Raw genomic sequence first — 18,354 nt, 5'->3', positions numbered from 1 at the left:
GAGGAGATATGTCAAAATGGCCGGAATCAAGCAACACAAATAATACTTACACTCTCAATAATTGCTTCCTGTTTTCATTCAACTTGTCCTTTTGCATTTGTTGTTAAATTAGCAAATTATTTATCAATGGAGATGCTATTGGGTTTTACAATTCTACCCTTTTGCGTTTGCAGCTTATACAAGGCATCATTGGCGACGCAAGACGGAAACTCAAAATTCACATGGTAACTAACGCAAATTAATAATCTCCCATCTCTTTTATTTTGTTGCTAAATAATTTTCCTTGTCTTGCTGATTATTTCAAAATGTATTACTTCTAATCAGTGCAGTTTTTAAGAAATTGTTTGACGTTATGAAAGAAAATGAGAAAAAAGTTAGTGTAAGGTGGATCCTAATTTTGGATATTGGTTTTATAGTAATAAAATGTGAATGAAATGAGTTAGTGGAATGTGTGATTCACGTACCAAAAAGAGTAAAAGTGAAATGAGACATTTATTAACAAACGGACGAAAAATGGGATATTTAATGTCGGATGGAGGGAGTACTATTTTTAAGTTTCTTATGGTGTTGAAAAGCATTATAGTACTATTAGTTTCGTTGTATTTGTTGTTTTCTCAGAACATGGAGGAGATGAAAAAGGCGAAGCAGAGGATGTGAAAGTTGTTATTGGCAGCTCGATTTCTGCAATTGGTCCGGTCTCGCCTAAACCAAGCACCATTATGGGTGTTCCTGCACCTGCAACACCAGATATCGTTGCTAGACATGGCTAAGCTTCTGCTACTGATGCTAACAAGGGCTCACATTCCAAAAAAAGAGCATGCTGCAGATCATTAAATCTTGATACGAGTGAGAATGGGAGTAAGGATATTGGGCGCCCTTAGACTCTTCTCGCGTATAGGAGAAGACATGCAACAAATCTGGTTCAGGGCACTCAGAATAACAAATTGATCAGCAGTATCCACTAACATTTATACTCATTTTCCTTAGGGTAAATTGCTTTAAAAGTCGTCAACTTTGCAAATAGTTTGGTATTTCTCGTAAACTTTAAAAGTTGCATGAAAAGTCATGAACTTTACATTTGGGTGCCGATTTCCCATGTCGGGTATTCCGGCCATCCGAGATTTGTGAGGTGGAGGAATCGCCACCCTACCTATGGAGGAAACACGATGGGATTGTAGATTGACGAATCGCGACCAGTTACATGTCGCAATGGAGAAGAAAGAGTTTAAATCTCAACGGGAATTGAGATTTCTGTCACAGAGAGAAGAGACATAAACCCTAAATTGATATATATTTTAATTTAATTGAAACTAGAAAACGACGTCGTTTTATTGTTCTGCCGGAGATTTTGCCATGTCACGCCTCCGTCGAGCCACGCAGGGCTAGTTTTTGTCGGAAATGTACCGGGTCGGGTCGTACGAGAAATTTGCAACACTTGGTAAAGTTCATGACTTTTCATGCAACTTTTAAAGTTTACGGGAAATACCAAACTATTTGCAAAGTTGACGACTTTTGAAGCAATTTACCCTTTTCCTTATAAAGTCAAACAATTTCTTTAAAACTCATGCCGAGTCAAAATGTGTCTTTAATTAGCAGACAGAGGGAGTCTTAGTTTTGTTGTTTTTTCAGAACTGGGAGATGAAAAAGGCTAAGCCGAGGATGTAAAAGTTGCTATTGGCAGCTCGATTTCTGCAATTGGTCCGATATCATTATCCACGACGCCTAAACCAAGCAGCTTTAGCAGTGTTCCGACATTTGCAACACTAGACATTGTTGCTAGACATGGCAAAGCTTCTGCTACGGATGCTAATGAGTGCTCACATTCGAAAAAAAAACATGCTGCAGATCTTTAAATCTTGATAAGAGTAAGAATGGAAACGAGGCTAAGGATATTGAGCGTCCCCAGATTCTTCTCGCGTATAGGAGAAGACATGCAAAGGTTCAGGGCACTCAGAATGCTGTAATGCTGATCAATCTGTTATTTTGAGTGCCCTGAACCTTTGCATGTCTTCTCCTATACGCGAGAAGAATCTGGGGACGCCCAATATCCTTAGCCTCGTTCCCATTCTTACTCGTTTCAAGATTTAAAGATCTGCAACATGTTCTTTTTTCGAATATGAGCACTTGTTACTTGTTAGCATCTGTAGCATAAGCTTTGCCATGTCTAGCAACAATGTGAGGTGTTGCAGGTGTTGGAACACCACTAAAGCTGCTTGGTTAAGGCATCGTGGATAACGAGATCGGACCAATTGCAGAAATTGAGCTGCCAATAGCCACTTTTACATTCTCGGTTTCTCCTTTTTCATCTCCCAGTTCTGAAAAAACAACAAAACTAAGACTCCCTCTGTTTGCCAATTAAAGACACAGTTTGACTTGGCACGAGTTTTAAAGAAATTGTTTGACTTTATAAGAAAAATGAGTAAAAATGTTAGTGGATAGTGCTGATCAATCTATTATTCTGAGTGCACTGAACTAGATTTGTTGCATGTCTTCTTCTATACGCGAGAAGAGTCTGAGGGCGCCCAATATCCTTAGCCTCGTTCTCATTCTCACTCGTATCAAGATTTAATGATACACAACATGCTCTTTTTTTTTGAATGTGAGCCCTCGTTAGCATCGGTTGCAGAAGCTTTGTCATGTCTAGCAATGATGTCTGGTGTTGCAGGTGCAGGAACAACCCTAATGGTGCTTGGTTTAGGCGAGACCGGACCAATTGCAGAAATTGAGTTGTCAATAACAACTTTCACATCCTAGGCTTCGCCTTTTCTCCTCCCTGTTCTGAAAAAACAACAAAAATAGCGAAACTAGTAGTACTATAATGCTTTTCAACAACATCAGAAACTTAAAAATAGTACTCCCTCCATCCGACATTAAATATCCCATTTTTCCTTTTTCATCCATTTATAATTAATATATTTAAGAATTTTCATAGTATATTTTATTTTAATTTTTTACTTTATAACAGTTTAAGAGAAAAAGAGAGAGAAGGAGGATTTGACATAAAGTGAAGTGAAAAATATCAGTTTAGGTATTCAAACTATAAGAAAATATCATACTCCCTCCGGCATAAGGAAGATGACTCATTTTTTGGGTGGCACAAGAATTTATGCAACTTTATTTTGTGTGTGAAGTTGAGAGAATAAAGTAAGGAATTAGAATGAAACTATAGGAATCAAACAAAAAAAAGTTGTACGAAAATTCATTGAGTTTCCAATATTATAAAAATACAACGATTCTGGGTATGGAGTATTTTTAAATTCTTGGATCTACTATATCATCTTTCGAAGTGCTTGCAAATCAGCAAGAAGAATATTTACTTGATCCACCGATGAATACCCTTGATAACATTAGTGAGAAAAACTTCAAATAAAAGATTATAATGATCATGGTACAATATATACTAACACTCCTTAGTAATTAATACTCTATTTTTCACCTAAAAATAAACTCTTTTCTTTTTTTGTCCGTCACCTAAAAATAGAAAATTTCTAGTTAGGAAATTTCTTTCTCTATAATAAAGTGAGACTCTTTTTCCACTAACAAACTTTATGTGACGTTTCATAAGTTTCTATTTTTAGGGGACGGGGGAGTATATAAAAAAACGTTTTATAGGAGTGCATGGCTTACAATTTCAAATAAATTCAAATTAATTGACAAAATTAATTTAATACCTAATTGGGGGAATTGTAATTTCATAGGATGATATCAACTGTTTAATTTATATACATATTAGATGGCTCGGAATTGGATATGTTTACAGGTGACAATAATTAAAGGAGACAAATTTATTAATTTCCTAAGTTGGAGATGCTGAAAGACCGGTGAGACAGCTAAGCTTTCAAATTTCAATTTTATCTTTCAATATGTAATTATGATGAATTTCATATGAAACCATGTTGCAAAAAGGATATTATTAAATTTGAATAATTTTTAAACACGAAATTATAGTTCCATACATTTTTCCGTTTCTCATGGAAATTTTGAGGATCATTCGTGGCTAAACAAATTTGAAACAATTTCAACTTCAAGAACTAATGGTCAAAAAATCATTACAAAAAATAAAGCAAAATTTCAATAATAATTTACAAACCACATACACTCAACATTTCCATTAATTCCCACTAATCGTCCGTGCATCCTACCACGGGCGACGAATGGATGCCACAGCCCTGCCTCCAGACCCCGGCGGACCGCCCATCGCGGCCCAAATCCTCGAGATCAGCCTCATCTCCGCTCAAGACCTAACGCCTCTCTCGAAATCCATGCGCACCTACGCGGTCGCGTGGATCAACCCTAGCCAAAAAGTGACCACCCAAACGGACCATCACCACACGAACCCCACATGGAATGACAAATTCACGTTCCACGTGGACATCCAGGCCTTGTTTGAAATTAATGCAAACTTGCACGTGGAGATCTACACAATATCATGGTTCCGCCACGTCCTTGTGGGGACGGTCAACGTCCTAGTCAGCGATCTCCTGGCCCTAGCCATCCGGGGCTCGCCCCAACAGAGCACGAGATTCGTCGCCCTACAAATCCGACGCCCCTCGGGCACCCCTCAGGGCATCCTCAACATGGGGATCACCTTCACAGACCACAGCCTCCGCGCCATGCTCCGGCAGCACAACAACGACAACTTTTCCGAGATCTACGGGAAAGCGAATCACCCACCTCGGGAAACGGGCGGAGAACACGGTGGCGGATTTCGCAAGAAAATCCAAATGTGGCGGCGATCGGCCAGCGAATCCGAGATCAACCACAACGACTTCCCTCTGAAGTCGGGATCCGTTTGCAACGGATCCATGATCAACGGATCCGTTTGTAACGGATCCATATGCAACGGATCCATGATAAATGGGTCGGAGCTTTGCTCCGACATTGGGCCCTCGGCATCCATCGTGGCAGCTGACATGGCAATGAAGATGCAGCCGCCTCCAATGGCGAGGTGCCACGTCATCAAACACGTGGAGCCCGATGATTCGAGCTCAATTGTGGAGGAGATGACAATGGAAGACGCCATGGCCAAGGGATACATACCCCGAATCGCCGGAGACAGGTGGCGGAGGGTGGTTTACGACGGCGATCAATCAGAAACGTCAGCCATGGGGAGCCGCCATTCGCGAGGGAACTCCGATGGCGGCCTGTTTTCGTGTATCGTTTACGGGATTGAGATCAAGATAGCGTGCGGCGGCGGCGGAAACAATCCCGGCGGTGGTAAACACGGAAATGCCGCCGGCGCGGATAGAAGGAGAGAATTACATTAGTGATATATACAATATTTTTTTAGATTAAAGGTTTTATTATAATCTGCAATTGTTTATATTTAATGTTCAAACTAAACTAGAGATTGGAGCTTAGCTAAAGGTTTTCCTTGATTATATGCTCCCATTTTTTGAATTTTATTTTACTCCTACTGCTTTTGAATCTTAATTCTTCCCATTCTTTGTATTTTTTGACTCGGTGTTTAATTATTCCAGTTAATTTTTTGGGTTCTCTAATGTTATGAAATTTATGATTCTATTGTCTTGGGCAACATGAGATTTAAGGTTGCATCAACTCATTATATTAACATGTATGGTTTACTTATATATATGGTAGTGATAAAATGCTATAAGTCTATATATTGTACAAACTCCAAATTATGATATGGACCGTTAGAAAATGTGAACAGATGAAAAAATAATAGTAACAAAAAATGTCAACACAATGTTAACAGTTGATGTTGTATTGACATCAAAATCTTGAAATTTTACACTGTGTTGACATTGTGTTGAAAAGTTTAGAGTTTATACAATATATAAAGTTTGCATTTGATTAGCGCGTAAATACAACAATTTGGATTTAAACAGAAATTGAAATTGCTTATCTAGAGATAATCAAAAGAACACTACATTCATATATTTAAATTTTAAAAAAATGATTTTTTTTATAAAAAAACCTATAAAACGATGATATTAGGAGTACTAATGTACTATGCAACATAGCAATAAAAGTAAAATTTCATCAAATGTTTATATCTAGATCAAATCCATTTAAGCAAATATCATATCAAAACATTCCAACTCTACATCCTATCATCAATTCTCACTTCTCAAAAACACAAAATGAAAAAAATTCAAGAAATTACAATTCCGCTATTGGAATCACGGTGCCGATTCTTCCCGCCACCGTAACTCACGGCGAACTCGCAACCGCACGCATTCCCGAAGCACGAGAACCGGCCGTCGCCCTCGCTGCCTTCGGCCGTTCTACTCCGGCTGTGGCTGTTCTTCCTCTGCCTCTTATTATCGCCGCCGTTCCCGAGCTTCTGATACCCTTGGTCCAATCGCCATTGCTCCAGCTTCGTCTGCAAATCCTCCACCGTCGCCTCCTCCCGCCGCACCGTCCAATCCTCCAGCACCAAGCTCCCCGGATTCGCTGCCGGCCGCTGCTGCAGCGGATACAGCCCGTGCGCCACAGCGATCGCCACCACCGACGGCGAAGGCCCCAAATCCGATATCACCGACTCATCGGCGCCGGCGCCGGTGCCGTCGACGGCGAGGTCGCTGGAGAAGGGGCAAATCGGACCACCCCTCTTCCGCTTCTTCTCCCCCGGCATCCGCGACAAATCCGTCTGATCGCTGAGCGTCCGGGTCAATTTTTTCTCTCCGGCGCCGGCGAAGTCGCTGGAGCAGACGACGAACGCCGGGCAGAGGGGCATGCTCTTCATGGTGTTGTCGAGGAGGGCGACGCCGATGCTGAGGATGCCCTGGGGCCGCCCCGAGTGGGGGCGGCGGACCTGGAGAGCCACCACGCGGCGCTCGCGGCGGACGGCGGCAGGGATGAGGTCGCGGATTAAGACGGTGACGGAGCCAACGAGGTTGTCCTTGAACCACCCGACCGCGTAGATTTCCATGACGACGGAGGCCGTGTCCGAGTCCATGTGCTTGTCCTCAACCCGGTACACGAACTTCTGGTTCCAATGCGGGTTGTTATTGCCCTTGGTGTCGGGTCGGGTTTTTATCTTGCGGGTCGGGTCGATCCATGCGACCGCGTAGGTTTTGTGATGCTTGGACAGGTTTTTGCATAGATTTTTGGACGCGGGGGCGAGATTCTGGGCCGAGAGGATGGTGAGCTCTAGGAGCTCGAAAGGGACTCGAGACATGGACCGAAGCTTCGAGAATGCCTACCTTGCTATCGTCGGGGACAGCGACGAGCGAGGTAGGCAGCGCGGGGCGGAGGTGGAAGATGTGGAAATTTGAGGTGAAAGAAATTGGTTGTGTGGGATTGGTAAAAATAATGGTGATCCATGTGTTAAGGTTTGGTGGATGGGTGAGACTGTTTTGTGGAGCTATATTAGACTAGTAGTGTCCCATAATTTTCGAATTAATGTAGTATTTATGGTTGGTTTAATATATGGAATTAATGTATTTATTGTTGGTTTAATATCATAATTAATTGAACACACTACGTGACAATATATTTGTTCATCGAATATTTATTCCGACATGGAATTTGGTTGTTCTCTTCCAAAATTTCCACATCATCAAATCGAGATTTTAAATTTGTTTGGAAATTTAAAAGTTTAGTACATTTTGGATTTTTAGATCGGTTAGGATCAAATATATTAAAATTTTAAAAAAATCGAAATGTTGATATTTTTATGATTTTTCAGTATTGTTTTAAGGAATATTTCTGTGAAATTCTAACTCAAGTTTCCTATAAGTTATAAATGTTTTTTTGTACTATAAGACAAACATTGGCACAAATGAAATAGAGTACAATCGAATATTCTTTTAGAAACTTGTCCACTATCTTTCAATAATCATCTTGTAAGGTTTCAAATTGAATATTCTTCCAGGAAACTCTCTTCATATCTCAATTATTAGCTTCATCGTCACAAATAAGCGCGATCAAATTTATTTTATGTGAAAAAATTAAATCTTACTGTATTTCATTTGTGGGGTAGTATTATTGAGTCTTAATTTGATTGTATAATATTTTATTATTTTTATTCAATCAAATATACTTATCTTCTAAATATGGTTTCTAATTCAATTCAATTTATTAATATTATTACCAATAATATTTAATAGAAAAAGAGCGACACCCTAAAATTGGATTATGATATTATTGCACATTTTTAATTTGTAATATGCAAAATTGCTAGAATTTATTACTATTAATATTATTGTTATTATTATTTGTAATACCAACCGCTGAAATATTATTCAACGCAACTCTTCAACCACTCTCTCTCTCTGCCGTCTTCCACCGAACTTCCCACAAACAATCTTACCACTTAATCGGTAATTCCCTTTGCTGACCATTCACCAAAATCGCCCAATTTGCATTCTTGAAATCTCTTCTCCCTCATGAATTAGTTTCTTAGATTCTCTCTCACAGAGAAAAGGAATAACGCTCTCTTTTTCTCTGTGGGATTTGGGAAATCTTGGCTCGATTGAACATATTTTCCAAGAAATTAAAAAGGAAAATGTCAGCTGGATTGTGGGAGTGCTGCAAATCATCCTGTTTCGATGATTTTCAATTTGAAGAGCTTCTTCAAGAACCAGAGCCTTTTTCCCTGCCTCAGCCTCTTCCACAATGGCCCAAAGGTATGTTCTTCAAATTTTTAATTTGGTCAAAAATTCTTCCCAAAAACTTCAATTCTTGATATTTGGGTTCTCTGTTTTTTTTAACTAATTGTTTTTTTTCTGAGAGATTGATAAAACTGATTACTATTAAATCTTTGGAATGATATTTGAAGAGGAAAATATTTTCATTTGAGTTATGAATGTTGCTTGGTAGTTGGTATGAAAAAATTGTTATTTTGGCAGTGTGTGGACTTGGTCAGTTTGTGTGGTTGGTTTTTTTAGTGGAATTTCATTTTTATTTACGAAGTCAATTTCTTGAGGAGTGGAAAAATATCTTGGAGTTTGGATTCTGCACGAAAACTCAAATATAAATTTTTTATTGAAAATCATGTTTTTGGCATGTGTATTACATTCACTAGCATCTTTTGCTAAAGATAATTTTTTGGTCATTTTATGTGAAAAGAGGCAAAGAGTTTATCTTGCATAGTTGATGAGCAAGAAAGTTGATAAGCTGATTGAAAAGGTGAAAAAAAAAATCTTGATTTGTTTTGCCCTTTTTCATGAATTAGGAATCTTTAAAATGTTCAACTGTTTCAAAATCTCTAGAACTAGATGGCTTTGAGCAATAATTTGGAAATGTACAAGAAATTTGACTGCATATATGAATAAAAGATCAAATTTTGTTATGTTTAAACTAAGAGTGAACTATACAAATAGTCTCTGGACTATGGGTTTATCTCGCCCATAGTCCCTGGACTTTAAAAATAGCGTCAGACATCCCTGGATTAAGGGTTTATCTTAAAAATGGTCAATTTTCACTGTTTTCGGTCGAAAATACCCTTTTATGGGTTTTAGGGGTTGGGCAATTTGGTCTTTTTACACTTTTAACATTTTAAATCTGATATTATTTCAGTTATGTACTAAATCTGATATTATTTAAAAATTATCATTCTTCTTCCCTTTTGTTATCCTTCACTTTGTTTCTTTATTTCAATATTAGATTTAATTTTATAAAATTAAATTTTAAATTTTGATTTTTAAATATCAATAAATTTTTTTAATTAAAACTATTAATTCATGGACACTATAAATATTGATTAAAACTATTAATTTTTGTTATTTAATATAATATTCAGCTGAATTGAAGAAGTACGGAAAAATAATATTAATCATGATGGAAAAATAAGAGCTATTCTATTTAGCCTTCGTTCGGTTGTTATAATAGGTTGTGATTGAATATTATGAAGTTGACTAAAAATTTGATCCTACTAAAAATTTTATATAAGAGTATTTTTGTTGAAATTTTCTAGTAAATTTTGATTGTTTTCAAATTAATAAACGAAAATTATATTAGTATTACATTAGATGCATATTTATTTCAGAATAAATCGTGTTATATGATCTATTTATGATTAAAGCTATTAAATATTGATTAAAACTAAGGCGTTGTCATACCTTATTGATTAAATATTAGACACTATCAAATATTGATTATGACTATTAATTTTTGTTATTTAATAATTTTTATAATTTTAAAAAATTTATTGATATTTAAAAATTAAAATTTAAAATTTAATTTTGTAAAATTAAATCTAATATTGAAATAAAGAAACAAAATGAAGGATGACTAAAGGGAAAAAGAATGATAATTTTGAAATAATATCAAATTTAGTACATAACTGAAATAATATCAGATTTAAAATGTTAAAAGTGTAAAAAGACCAAATTGCCCAAACCCCCCAAAACCCTCCAAAAGGGTATTTTCGACCGAAAACAGTGAAAAAAGACCATTTTCGGGATAAACCCTTAATCCAGAAATGTGCGAGATAAACCTATAGTCCAAAGACCATTTTTGTAGTTCACTCTTAAACTAATGTTGTTAAACCAACTCTTTCCTTCATAGGTAAAGCCTTTGCAACTGGGAAAGTTAGCCTAGGAGAACTAGAAGTAGCTCAGATCACTAAGTTTGACAAAATATGGAGCTGCACCCCTTTGTTCGGGTCGGCTAGTGGCGTCACATTCTACCGGCCTAGTGGCATTCCAGCCGGGTATTTCAGCCTCGGTCACTACTGTCAGCCGAGTGATCAGAAACTGAGGGGCTATGTTCTTGCTGCAAAATGCACGGCAAGTGAAGAATCGAGCTCCCCGGCTCTTGAGAAGCCTCTTAGCTACACGCTGGCGTGGAGTGAGTGTTGGGATTAGATGAATGAGGCGTTGAGGATTAAGAACTTGGAGATTTCGAATCTTGAAGAGAATTTCCTTCTTGGAATATTGGAATGGAATTGTGTAAAAGCTACTGTACAAAGCTAACTAAAAGATTAGCTATTTAACAAACTAACGGCTATTTTTAATCCTACGGCTAGGATTAAATCTTGACTACCAACCAGATCTAATGGCTGTTAAAACGAGTTGTCATAGCAGCCGAGCTCTTCTTCATGTTTTGATCTTTCTCTCCAGATCACGGAGCTGCCGAGCTTGTTGCCGAACTGCCGAACTACCGAACTGCCGAACTTGCGAACTGGCGAACTTGCGAACTGGCGAACTTGCCGAACTTGCCGAACTCGGTGCGCGAACTGCCGAGCTATCACAATCTACCAACAAATTGCAACTGAGCAATTAATGTCTTCACAAATCTCCACCTTCATTGACCAGTTGGAATTGTGGCTCTCTGCAAGCCAACCAACTCCAAACAAAACTCAAATTTCTCTCTTGTCAACGGCTTTGTCAGCATATCCGCAGGGTTCTCCTTTGTATCCACCTTGAACAATCTGACCCTACCTTTCTCCACCTCTTCTCTCACAAAATGTAGCCGCACATCTATGTGCTTGCTACGTTCGTGGAATACCTGGTGCCTCGCTAAACACAATGCACCGTTGTTATCACACCCTATGGGAATGACTTGCTGCTTTACCACAAAATCTGCAGCTATCCCTCTCAACCAAAAACTTTCTTTAACCGCAGACGTAAGGGCAATATACTCGGCCTCGGTTGTGGACAATGCCACCACATCTTGCAACATTGACTTCCAACTCACAGCCGAACCATACAAGGTGAAAATGTATCCGGACTGAGACCTCCTTGTATCAACATTGCCTGCGAAATCACTATCACAGAACCCCATCAACACCTCAGTCTCTTTTCCAGCATCAGCTTTGAACAAGATCCCAATATCTCCAGCTCCCTTGAGATATCTGAGTATCCATCTTAAAGCCAGCCAATGCTCCTTTCCATGGTTGCTCATGAATCTGCTTGTGCAGCTTATTGCTTGAGCCACATCTGGCCTGGTTCCAATCATTGCATACATAACACTCCCTACAATGTTTGCATACGGGATAGCTTCCATTTCCTGCCTTTCTTCCTCTGTCTTCGGTGATTGCTCCATTGATAGCCTGAAATGCTGTGCTAATGGAGTCTTTGTCAGTTTAGTATCCTCCATCCTAAACCTCTTGACGACTCTGGAAATATAGTCAGTTTGATTCAACCACAACTCTCCTTTCTGCCTGTTTCTGACTATATTCATACCCAGAATTCGTTTGGCTCCACCTAGGTCCTTCATATCAAATGCAGACCCCAGATCATCCTTCACCTTCTGTACTTCTTGCTGCGAGGCTCCTGCCACCAACATATCATCCACGTACAGAAGTAAATAAGCAACAGTAACACCTTTCCTCTTCTTTATGTACACACACTCATCATACTTGGACCTCACAAACCCATTCTTGAGTACATGGTCATCAAATTTTTTATGCCATTGCCTACTAGCTTGCTTGAGACCATATATGCTCTTCTTGAGCAGACACACCTTGTCTTCCATCCCTGGCTTAATGAACCCCTCAGGCTGAGACATGTAGATAGTTTCCTCCAAGTCTCCATGCAAGAATGCTGTTCTTACATCCAATTGCTCGAGTTCCCAGTTCATTCTTGTCACCACAGCCAAGAGAATCCTAATTGATGTGTGCTTGACTACGGGTGAGAACACCTCATTGTAGTCCACCCCATATTCCTGAGTGAATCCTCTGGCTACCAACCTAGCCTTGAACCTTATTTGTTCATTATCAGCGGACTCAATCTTTTTCTTGAAAAGCCATTTGCAGCTGACTAATTTTCTGCCCTCCACCTTATCTACCAGGATCCAAGTCCCATTCTTGATGAGGGAATCTATCTCCTCAATCATAGCCTTTAACCATCTGTCTTTTTCTTTGCAATTCATGGCCTCTGCATAAGAGCCAGGCTCTGCAAAGTCTAATTCTTCAGCCACACAGAGAGCAAAGTACAACATCTCTGCATCTGCAAATCTGCTTGGTGGCCTTACATTCTGCCTTCTTGTCCTGTCTCTTGCTAGTTGATAATCTCTCAGGTTAGTTTCTCCAGCTACAGTTACTGGAGTATCTCCATCAGAGCCTTCAGATTCTGATGAGTCATCCATTCCCCCAACCTCAACACTAGCACCAGGCACAGAAGTTTCAGCATTCCCAGATGGCTTTTCGGTTTTCTTGAAGGGCAGCTCAGTCTCAGTGAACACCACATCTCTGCTCACAACTACCTTCTGCATTCCAGGCTCCAAGCACCAGAGTCTATAGCCTTTTACCCCAGATTGATAGCCCAACATCACACATCTTAAAGCTCTTGCATCTAACTTTGTTTGCTTCATATAGGCATATGCTTTACACCCAAAAATCTTGAGTTGTGAGTAATCTCCATAACTTCCATACCATCTCAAGTCCGGAGTGTCACTTTTAATGCTAGAGGAAGGGCATTTATTTATTAATTTGACAGCAGTGGACACAGCCTCTGCCCAAAACCTTTTCTCCATACCCGAGGTGAACAACATGCACCTTACCCTCTCCATAATAGTTCTATTAGCCCGCTCCGCTACACCATTCTGCTGGGGATTTAAGGGGACGGTTCTATGCCTCTTAATGCCCCTAGACTGACAAAAGGTCTCAAACTCTTTAGATAGGAACTCCAAACCATTGTCAGTCCTTAAGCACTTGACTGCACAGCCTTTCTCTTTCTCCACAATTAGGCACCACTCCCTAAACTTGGAGAAAGCCTCTGACTTCTCCTTTAGTATGTAAACCCACATCTTTCTAGAGTAGTCATCTATTACTGTCATGTAATATCTCCCTCCCCCAACAGATAGAACCGGAGAAGGCCCCCACAAGTCGCTGTGCACATAATCAAGTGGGGCAGTGGAGGTGTGTTTACCTTTCTGATATAAAAGCTTCTTGGCTTTGCTCAGGATGCATTCTTCACATGGTTTGCCGGATCTTTCTTCAGATCCTTCAATCACATCCCTTTTCATCAGTTCTTTAATGCTCCTATCAGCTGGATGCCCAAGCCTTAAATGCCAAAGCTCCATAGACCCTGACTTCACTGCATTTGCCTGAGCAGCATCTCTGACAGCAGATCCACATAGATAATACAAGCTGCCATTTCTTTTGCCTCTAAGCACCAAACTTCCACTTCTCCTGACTTCCATTGCCCCATTAACAGAACCAAAAGAGCAGCCCTTCTTTTCAAGGGACCCCAAAGATATCAGATTACGTTTTACTTCAGGTATGTATCTGACATTACTCAAGATCATAGTGGAGTTATCTTCAAGCTTGAATCGAACACTCCCAATTCCTTTAACCTGGCACACTTGGTTGTTGCCCAACACCACAGTCCCTTGTGCCCCTGAAATCTCTTCAAATAGCTCAACACTGGGACACATGTGAAAACTACATCCGGAATCAAGAATCCATGATCCTACTCCCGGCCATTCCATCACATTCAAGGCATGAGTGGTCTCTTGCTCCTCAACACAATCGGAGCTGGGCTTGGGGTTGTCACCTTCTTGGGCTTGCTTCCGCTTCCAAGCGAAGCAATCTTTCTTGAGATGCCCCGGCTTCTTGCACCAATGGCAAGAGCGTGTCTCTTTCTGGCCGCTCCCATTAAACTTGGGGGCTTCCTTGTCCTTCTTGAATCCCCTTTTTCCCTTGAACTTTTTGATAGTCAAGCTCTCGGGGACTACCTGAGTTCCTTGGTCCCCATTCTTCTGCAATTCCTTTGATCTGAGGGCCGACTGAACCTGTAGCAAAGTCACAGTCCCCTCCCTTCCAAACAGAATTGCATCCCGCATCTGATCGTATGTTTTAGGCAGGGCATTCAATAGGAGTATGGCCTTATCCTCTTCCCCGATGGTGACGTCGATGTTCTCAAGATCATCGATTGCCTTTCCGAAATCTTCCAATTGCTCCAAAATATTATTCTCCTCACTAAAGCGGTATGAATACAGCCGCTGCTTCATAAAAAGTCGATTGGCAAGGGATTTTGTCATGTACAACTCCTCGCACTTCTCAAGAATTCCGATCGCCGTAGTCTCCTTTGAAACTTCTCGCAAGACCTTGTCTCCGAGAGATAACACTACCACGCTATGCGCTTTAGCAAGTACCTCAGCTCGCTTCTGTTTTGATCTCTCATCGAGAACTACTTCCGGATCATCTTTGTTGAGTGCATCCGCCAACCCTTGCTGGATTAGCAACGCCTTGATCTTCATTCTCCACAAACCGAAATCATTTTTTCCGGTAAACTTTTCTGCTTCAAATCGCGAAGCCATTGAAATCGATTTTAGGGCTTGATCGATTCACCACTGGAGCTTTCCTTCTGGACGCCTCTCCGATTCCCACAGACGGCGCCACTTGTTGGGATTAGATGAATGAGGCGTTGAGGATTAAGAACTTGGAGATTTCGAATCTTGAAGAGAATTTCCTTCTTGGAATATTGGAATGGAATTGTGTAAAAGCTACTGTACAAAGCTAACTAAAAGATTAGCTATTTAACAAACTAACGGCTATTTTTAATCCTACGGCTAGGATTAAATCTTGACTACCAACCAGATCTAATGGCTGTTAAAACGAGTTGTCATAGCAGCCGAGCTCTTCTTCATGTTTTGATCTTTCTCTCCAGATCACGGAGCTGCCGAGCTTGTTGCCGAACTGCCGAACTACCGAACTGCCGAACTTGCGAACTGGCGAACTTGCGAACTGGCGAACTTGCCGAACTTGCCGAACTCGGTGCGCGAACTGCCGAGCTATCACAATCTACCAACAAATTGCAACTGAGCAATTAATGTCTTCACAGTGAGGACACTCATCGCGATGGAAGTGGCTACATTTGGCTTCCAAATGCACCACAAGGGTACAAAGCTATGGGATTTGTGGTCACCACAAAGTCGGGACAGCCTGATGTTGAGGAAGTGAGATGCGTCCGAGGCGATCTCACTGCGAGCTGTGAGGTTGATGAGGTCTTATTCGATAGGAAAGCAATCTTTTCAAGTGGGAAGTTTTATGTGTGGAGCACGAGGGCGTGTGAGCGAGGGATGCTCTGTAGGAGCGTTCCCGTTGGCACGTTCTACTGCAGCAGGGACGACAGTGGTGAGGTCTCGAGCATTGCTTGCTTGAGAAACCTCGATGCTTCGTTGGATGCAATGCCGGATCTTGAGCAAGTTCACGCGCTCATCCACCACTACGGGCCGACACTGTACTTCCACCCCGATGAGGTTTACTTGCCGTCGTCCGTTTCTTGGTTTTTTAACAACGGATCGCTTCTGTATAAGGATGGGATGGATAAAGGAGTGGAGATTGATTCCCACGGCTCGGTTTTACCTAGTGGCGGCTGGAACGACGGGGAATTCTGGCTTGATCTCCCGTCGGAAGAGAAGTGGCACGAGTTTGTGAAATCGGGTAATATTGAAACAGCAGAGCTTTATGTTCATGTGAAGCCAGCCTCAGGGGGGAGTTTCACAGACATTGCAATGTGGATATTCTGCCCCTTCAACGGCCCGGCCACGATCCAGGTTGCGTCGTTCAGCTTCCCTCTCACCGCGATAGGTGAGCACGTGGGCGACTGGGAGCACTACACTCTCCGTGTGAGCAACTTCACCGGGGAGCTCTGGAGCGTTTACTACTCCGAGCACAGCGGGGGGCGGTGGGTGGACGCCTCCGAGCTCAAGTTCGTAGACGGGAACAAACCCGCCGTGTACGCGTCGAGGAACGGGCACGCGAGTTTCCCCCATGAGGGGTGCTACATTCAGGGCTCGTCCACGCTCGGGATTGGGGCAACGAACGACTGTGCGAAGAGCGACTACTCGGTTGATTCTAGCTCGAGGTATCGGGTCGTGGCTGCGGAGTACCTAGGCGACGTCGTTGTCGAGCCGGCGTGGCTGCAGTATATGAGGGAATGGGGGCCAACTGTTGTGTATAGCTCAGGGAGTGAGCTGGAGAAGATACTGAACAACCTTCCATTTTTTCTGAGGTTTTCAGTGGAGAGCTTTGTGGAGCTTTTTCCGACGGAGCTTTACGGGGAGGAGGGGCCGACGGTGCCGAAGGAGAAGGACAACTGGTTGGGGGATGAGAGGTGATGGTTTGAATGCCACAAATTTGCAGATTGTATGGTGATTTTCTGCTTCTGAGTGAGTGTATTTTGATATGTGAAAGTGTAGGGTGAGATGGGATTATTGTGTATAGAATTATGTTACAATTGGAGTAACATTGTGTGTATTTTTGGTAGGAGTTGGTTGAAGGATCTATATTTGTATATTGGATATTTGGATCTCCTACATTAATCCGATATAGTTTACTCAAAACTGGTCATTTTATTTGTCTTGCTTTCCCTCTAACATTTAAAATAACGAAGTCTGGTCAAATTCTGGTCAGTCTCATGAATCTTGTTTAACATCTTATGATTCTTATCCTTCAAATACTCAATCCACTCGGTGTAGAGAAATCTTACCTCAAAAGTAGGGGTGTGCATTCGGGTTTCGGTTCGGTTTTTTGTCAAAACCGAACCAAAACCGAAAAACCGAATTTAGTTCAAAATCCAAACCGAACCGAACTGAAAAATCGAAAAACCGAAACCGAAAAAACCGAAAACCGAACGTAAAAAACCGACAAACCCGAACAAAACCGAAAAACCCAAAAAAAAACCCGAAAAACCTGAAAAAAATAAATATAATATAAATATATATTTATATATGTGTATTTTATTTTATTTTATATATACTAATAGAATATTTATATAATATAAAATTAATAATACATATAATATATATTATATAGTAGAATATATTAAAAGAATATATATTATATATAATATAATATATTAAATTAATAGAATATATATATAATTCGGTTTTTCGGTTTTTTTCTTCGCCCGAACCGAACCGAACCGAACCGAAAAACCAAATTTTTTTTATTTTTAAAACCGAACCGAACCGAAAAACCGAAAAAATTGAACCGAATTTCAAAATTTCGGTTTGGTTCAGTTCGGATATTCGGTTTCCGGTTTTTTTTACCCCCTACTCAAAAGTCGTCACATTGTTGAGTAGACGAAGAACCGTTGAAACGTGCCTACACAGATCACTACACTCTTCACTCCTAAGCATTTCCTCGGATAATTTAACAGCGAGGAATAGCGACGACATGAGAAGTGACATTCTGCAACCGGGCGATATCCACGATTTACACATGCACTCATCCAAGCTTAGTTGCACGCTGTCAGTCCATGTATCCAATTCTATCTTCATAGCTAAAAGCATTTCAATCCACTGCATTTAATTTTGGACACGAGAAGTAAGAAAGTGATGTTTAGTAGGTAATAGAGTAGGACATAGAATAAATTTAAATTATTAAGCAGTACAATAAATACGAAATAGTACTAGAATAATGTACGAAAGAAAATAAAAATTTATTTATTTATGATATCCCAATAAGGAATACAAATCACTTATCTTGCG

At 40.5% G+C, this 18,354-nt stretch overlaps 3 protein-coding genes across 3 annotated transcripts; 2 read left to right on the top strand and 1 right to left on the bottom strand.

Annotated features, from left to right (window-relative positions):
* The first annotated feature begins 4,154 nt into the window (after positions 1-4,154).
* Positions 4,155-5,267, top strand: LOC121784450. The gene has a single exon (XM_042182585.1). It carries the CDS (start codon positions 4,155-4,157, stop codon positions 5,265-5,267), a length of 1,113 nt encoding a protein of 370 aa, XP_042038519.1.
* An 851-nt stretch (positions 5,268-6,118) lies between these two features.
* Positions 6,119-7,147, bottom strand: LOC121784449. Its single transcript, XM_042182584.1, has one exon. It carries the CDS (start codon positions 7,145-7,147, stop codon positions 6,119-6,121), a length of 1,029 nt encoding a protein of 342 aa, XP_042038518.1.
* A 1,065-nt stretch (positions 7,148-8,212) lies between these two features.
* On the top strand, positions 8,213-17,424 carry LOC121784653. Its single transcript, XM_042182847.1, has 3 exons — positions 8,213-8,597; positions 10,480-10,765; positions 15,702-17,424. The coding sequence occupies exons 1-3, from the start codon at positions 8,477-8,479 to the stop codon at positions 16,978-16,980; spliced, it is 1,686 nt and encodes a 561-aa protein (XP_042038781.1). The 5' UTR covers positions 8,213-8,476; the 3' UTR covers positions 16,981-17,424.
* The last annotated feature ends 930 nt before the right edge of the window (positions 17,425-18,354 follow it).

Source organism: Salvia splendens, chromosome 21 (assembly GCF_004379255.2).
Source record: "Salvia splendens isolate huo1 chromosome 21, SspV2, whole genome shotgun sequence".
NCBI classification, from domain to species: domain Eukaryota; kingdom Viridiplantae; phylum Streptophyta; class Magnoliopsida; order Lamiales; family Lamiaceae; genus Salvia; species Salvia splendens.
The sequence above is the reverse complement of the archived record's forward strand: the minus strand, read 5'-3'. Positions and strand labels throughout refer to the sequence as shown.

Excerpts from the sequence above, each read along its gene's own strand:
- LOC121784450 (XM_042182585.1), top strand. The coding sequence starts at position 4,155 with ATGGATGCCACAGCCCTGCCTCCAGACCCCGGCGGACCGCCCATCGCG.
- LOC121784449 (XM_042182584.1), bottom strand. The coding sequence starts at position 7,147 with ATGTCTCGAGTCCCTTTCGAGCTCCTAGAGCTCACCATCCTCTCGGCC.
- LOC121784653 (XM_042182847.1), top strand. The coding sequence starts at position 8,477 with ATGTCAGCTGGATTGTGGGAGTGCTGCAAATCATCCTGTTTCGATGAT. Across the intron at positions 8,598-10,479 it reads TCTTCCACAATGGCCCAAAG|GTAAAGCCTTTGCAACTGGG; the intron begins GTATGTTCTTCA and ends TTTCCTTCATAG. Across the intron at positions 10,766-15,701 it reads TACACGCTGGCGTGGAGTGA|TGAGGACACTCATCGCGATG; the intron begins GTGTTGGGATTA and ends ATGTCTTCACAG.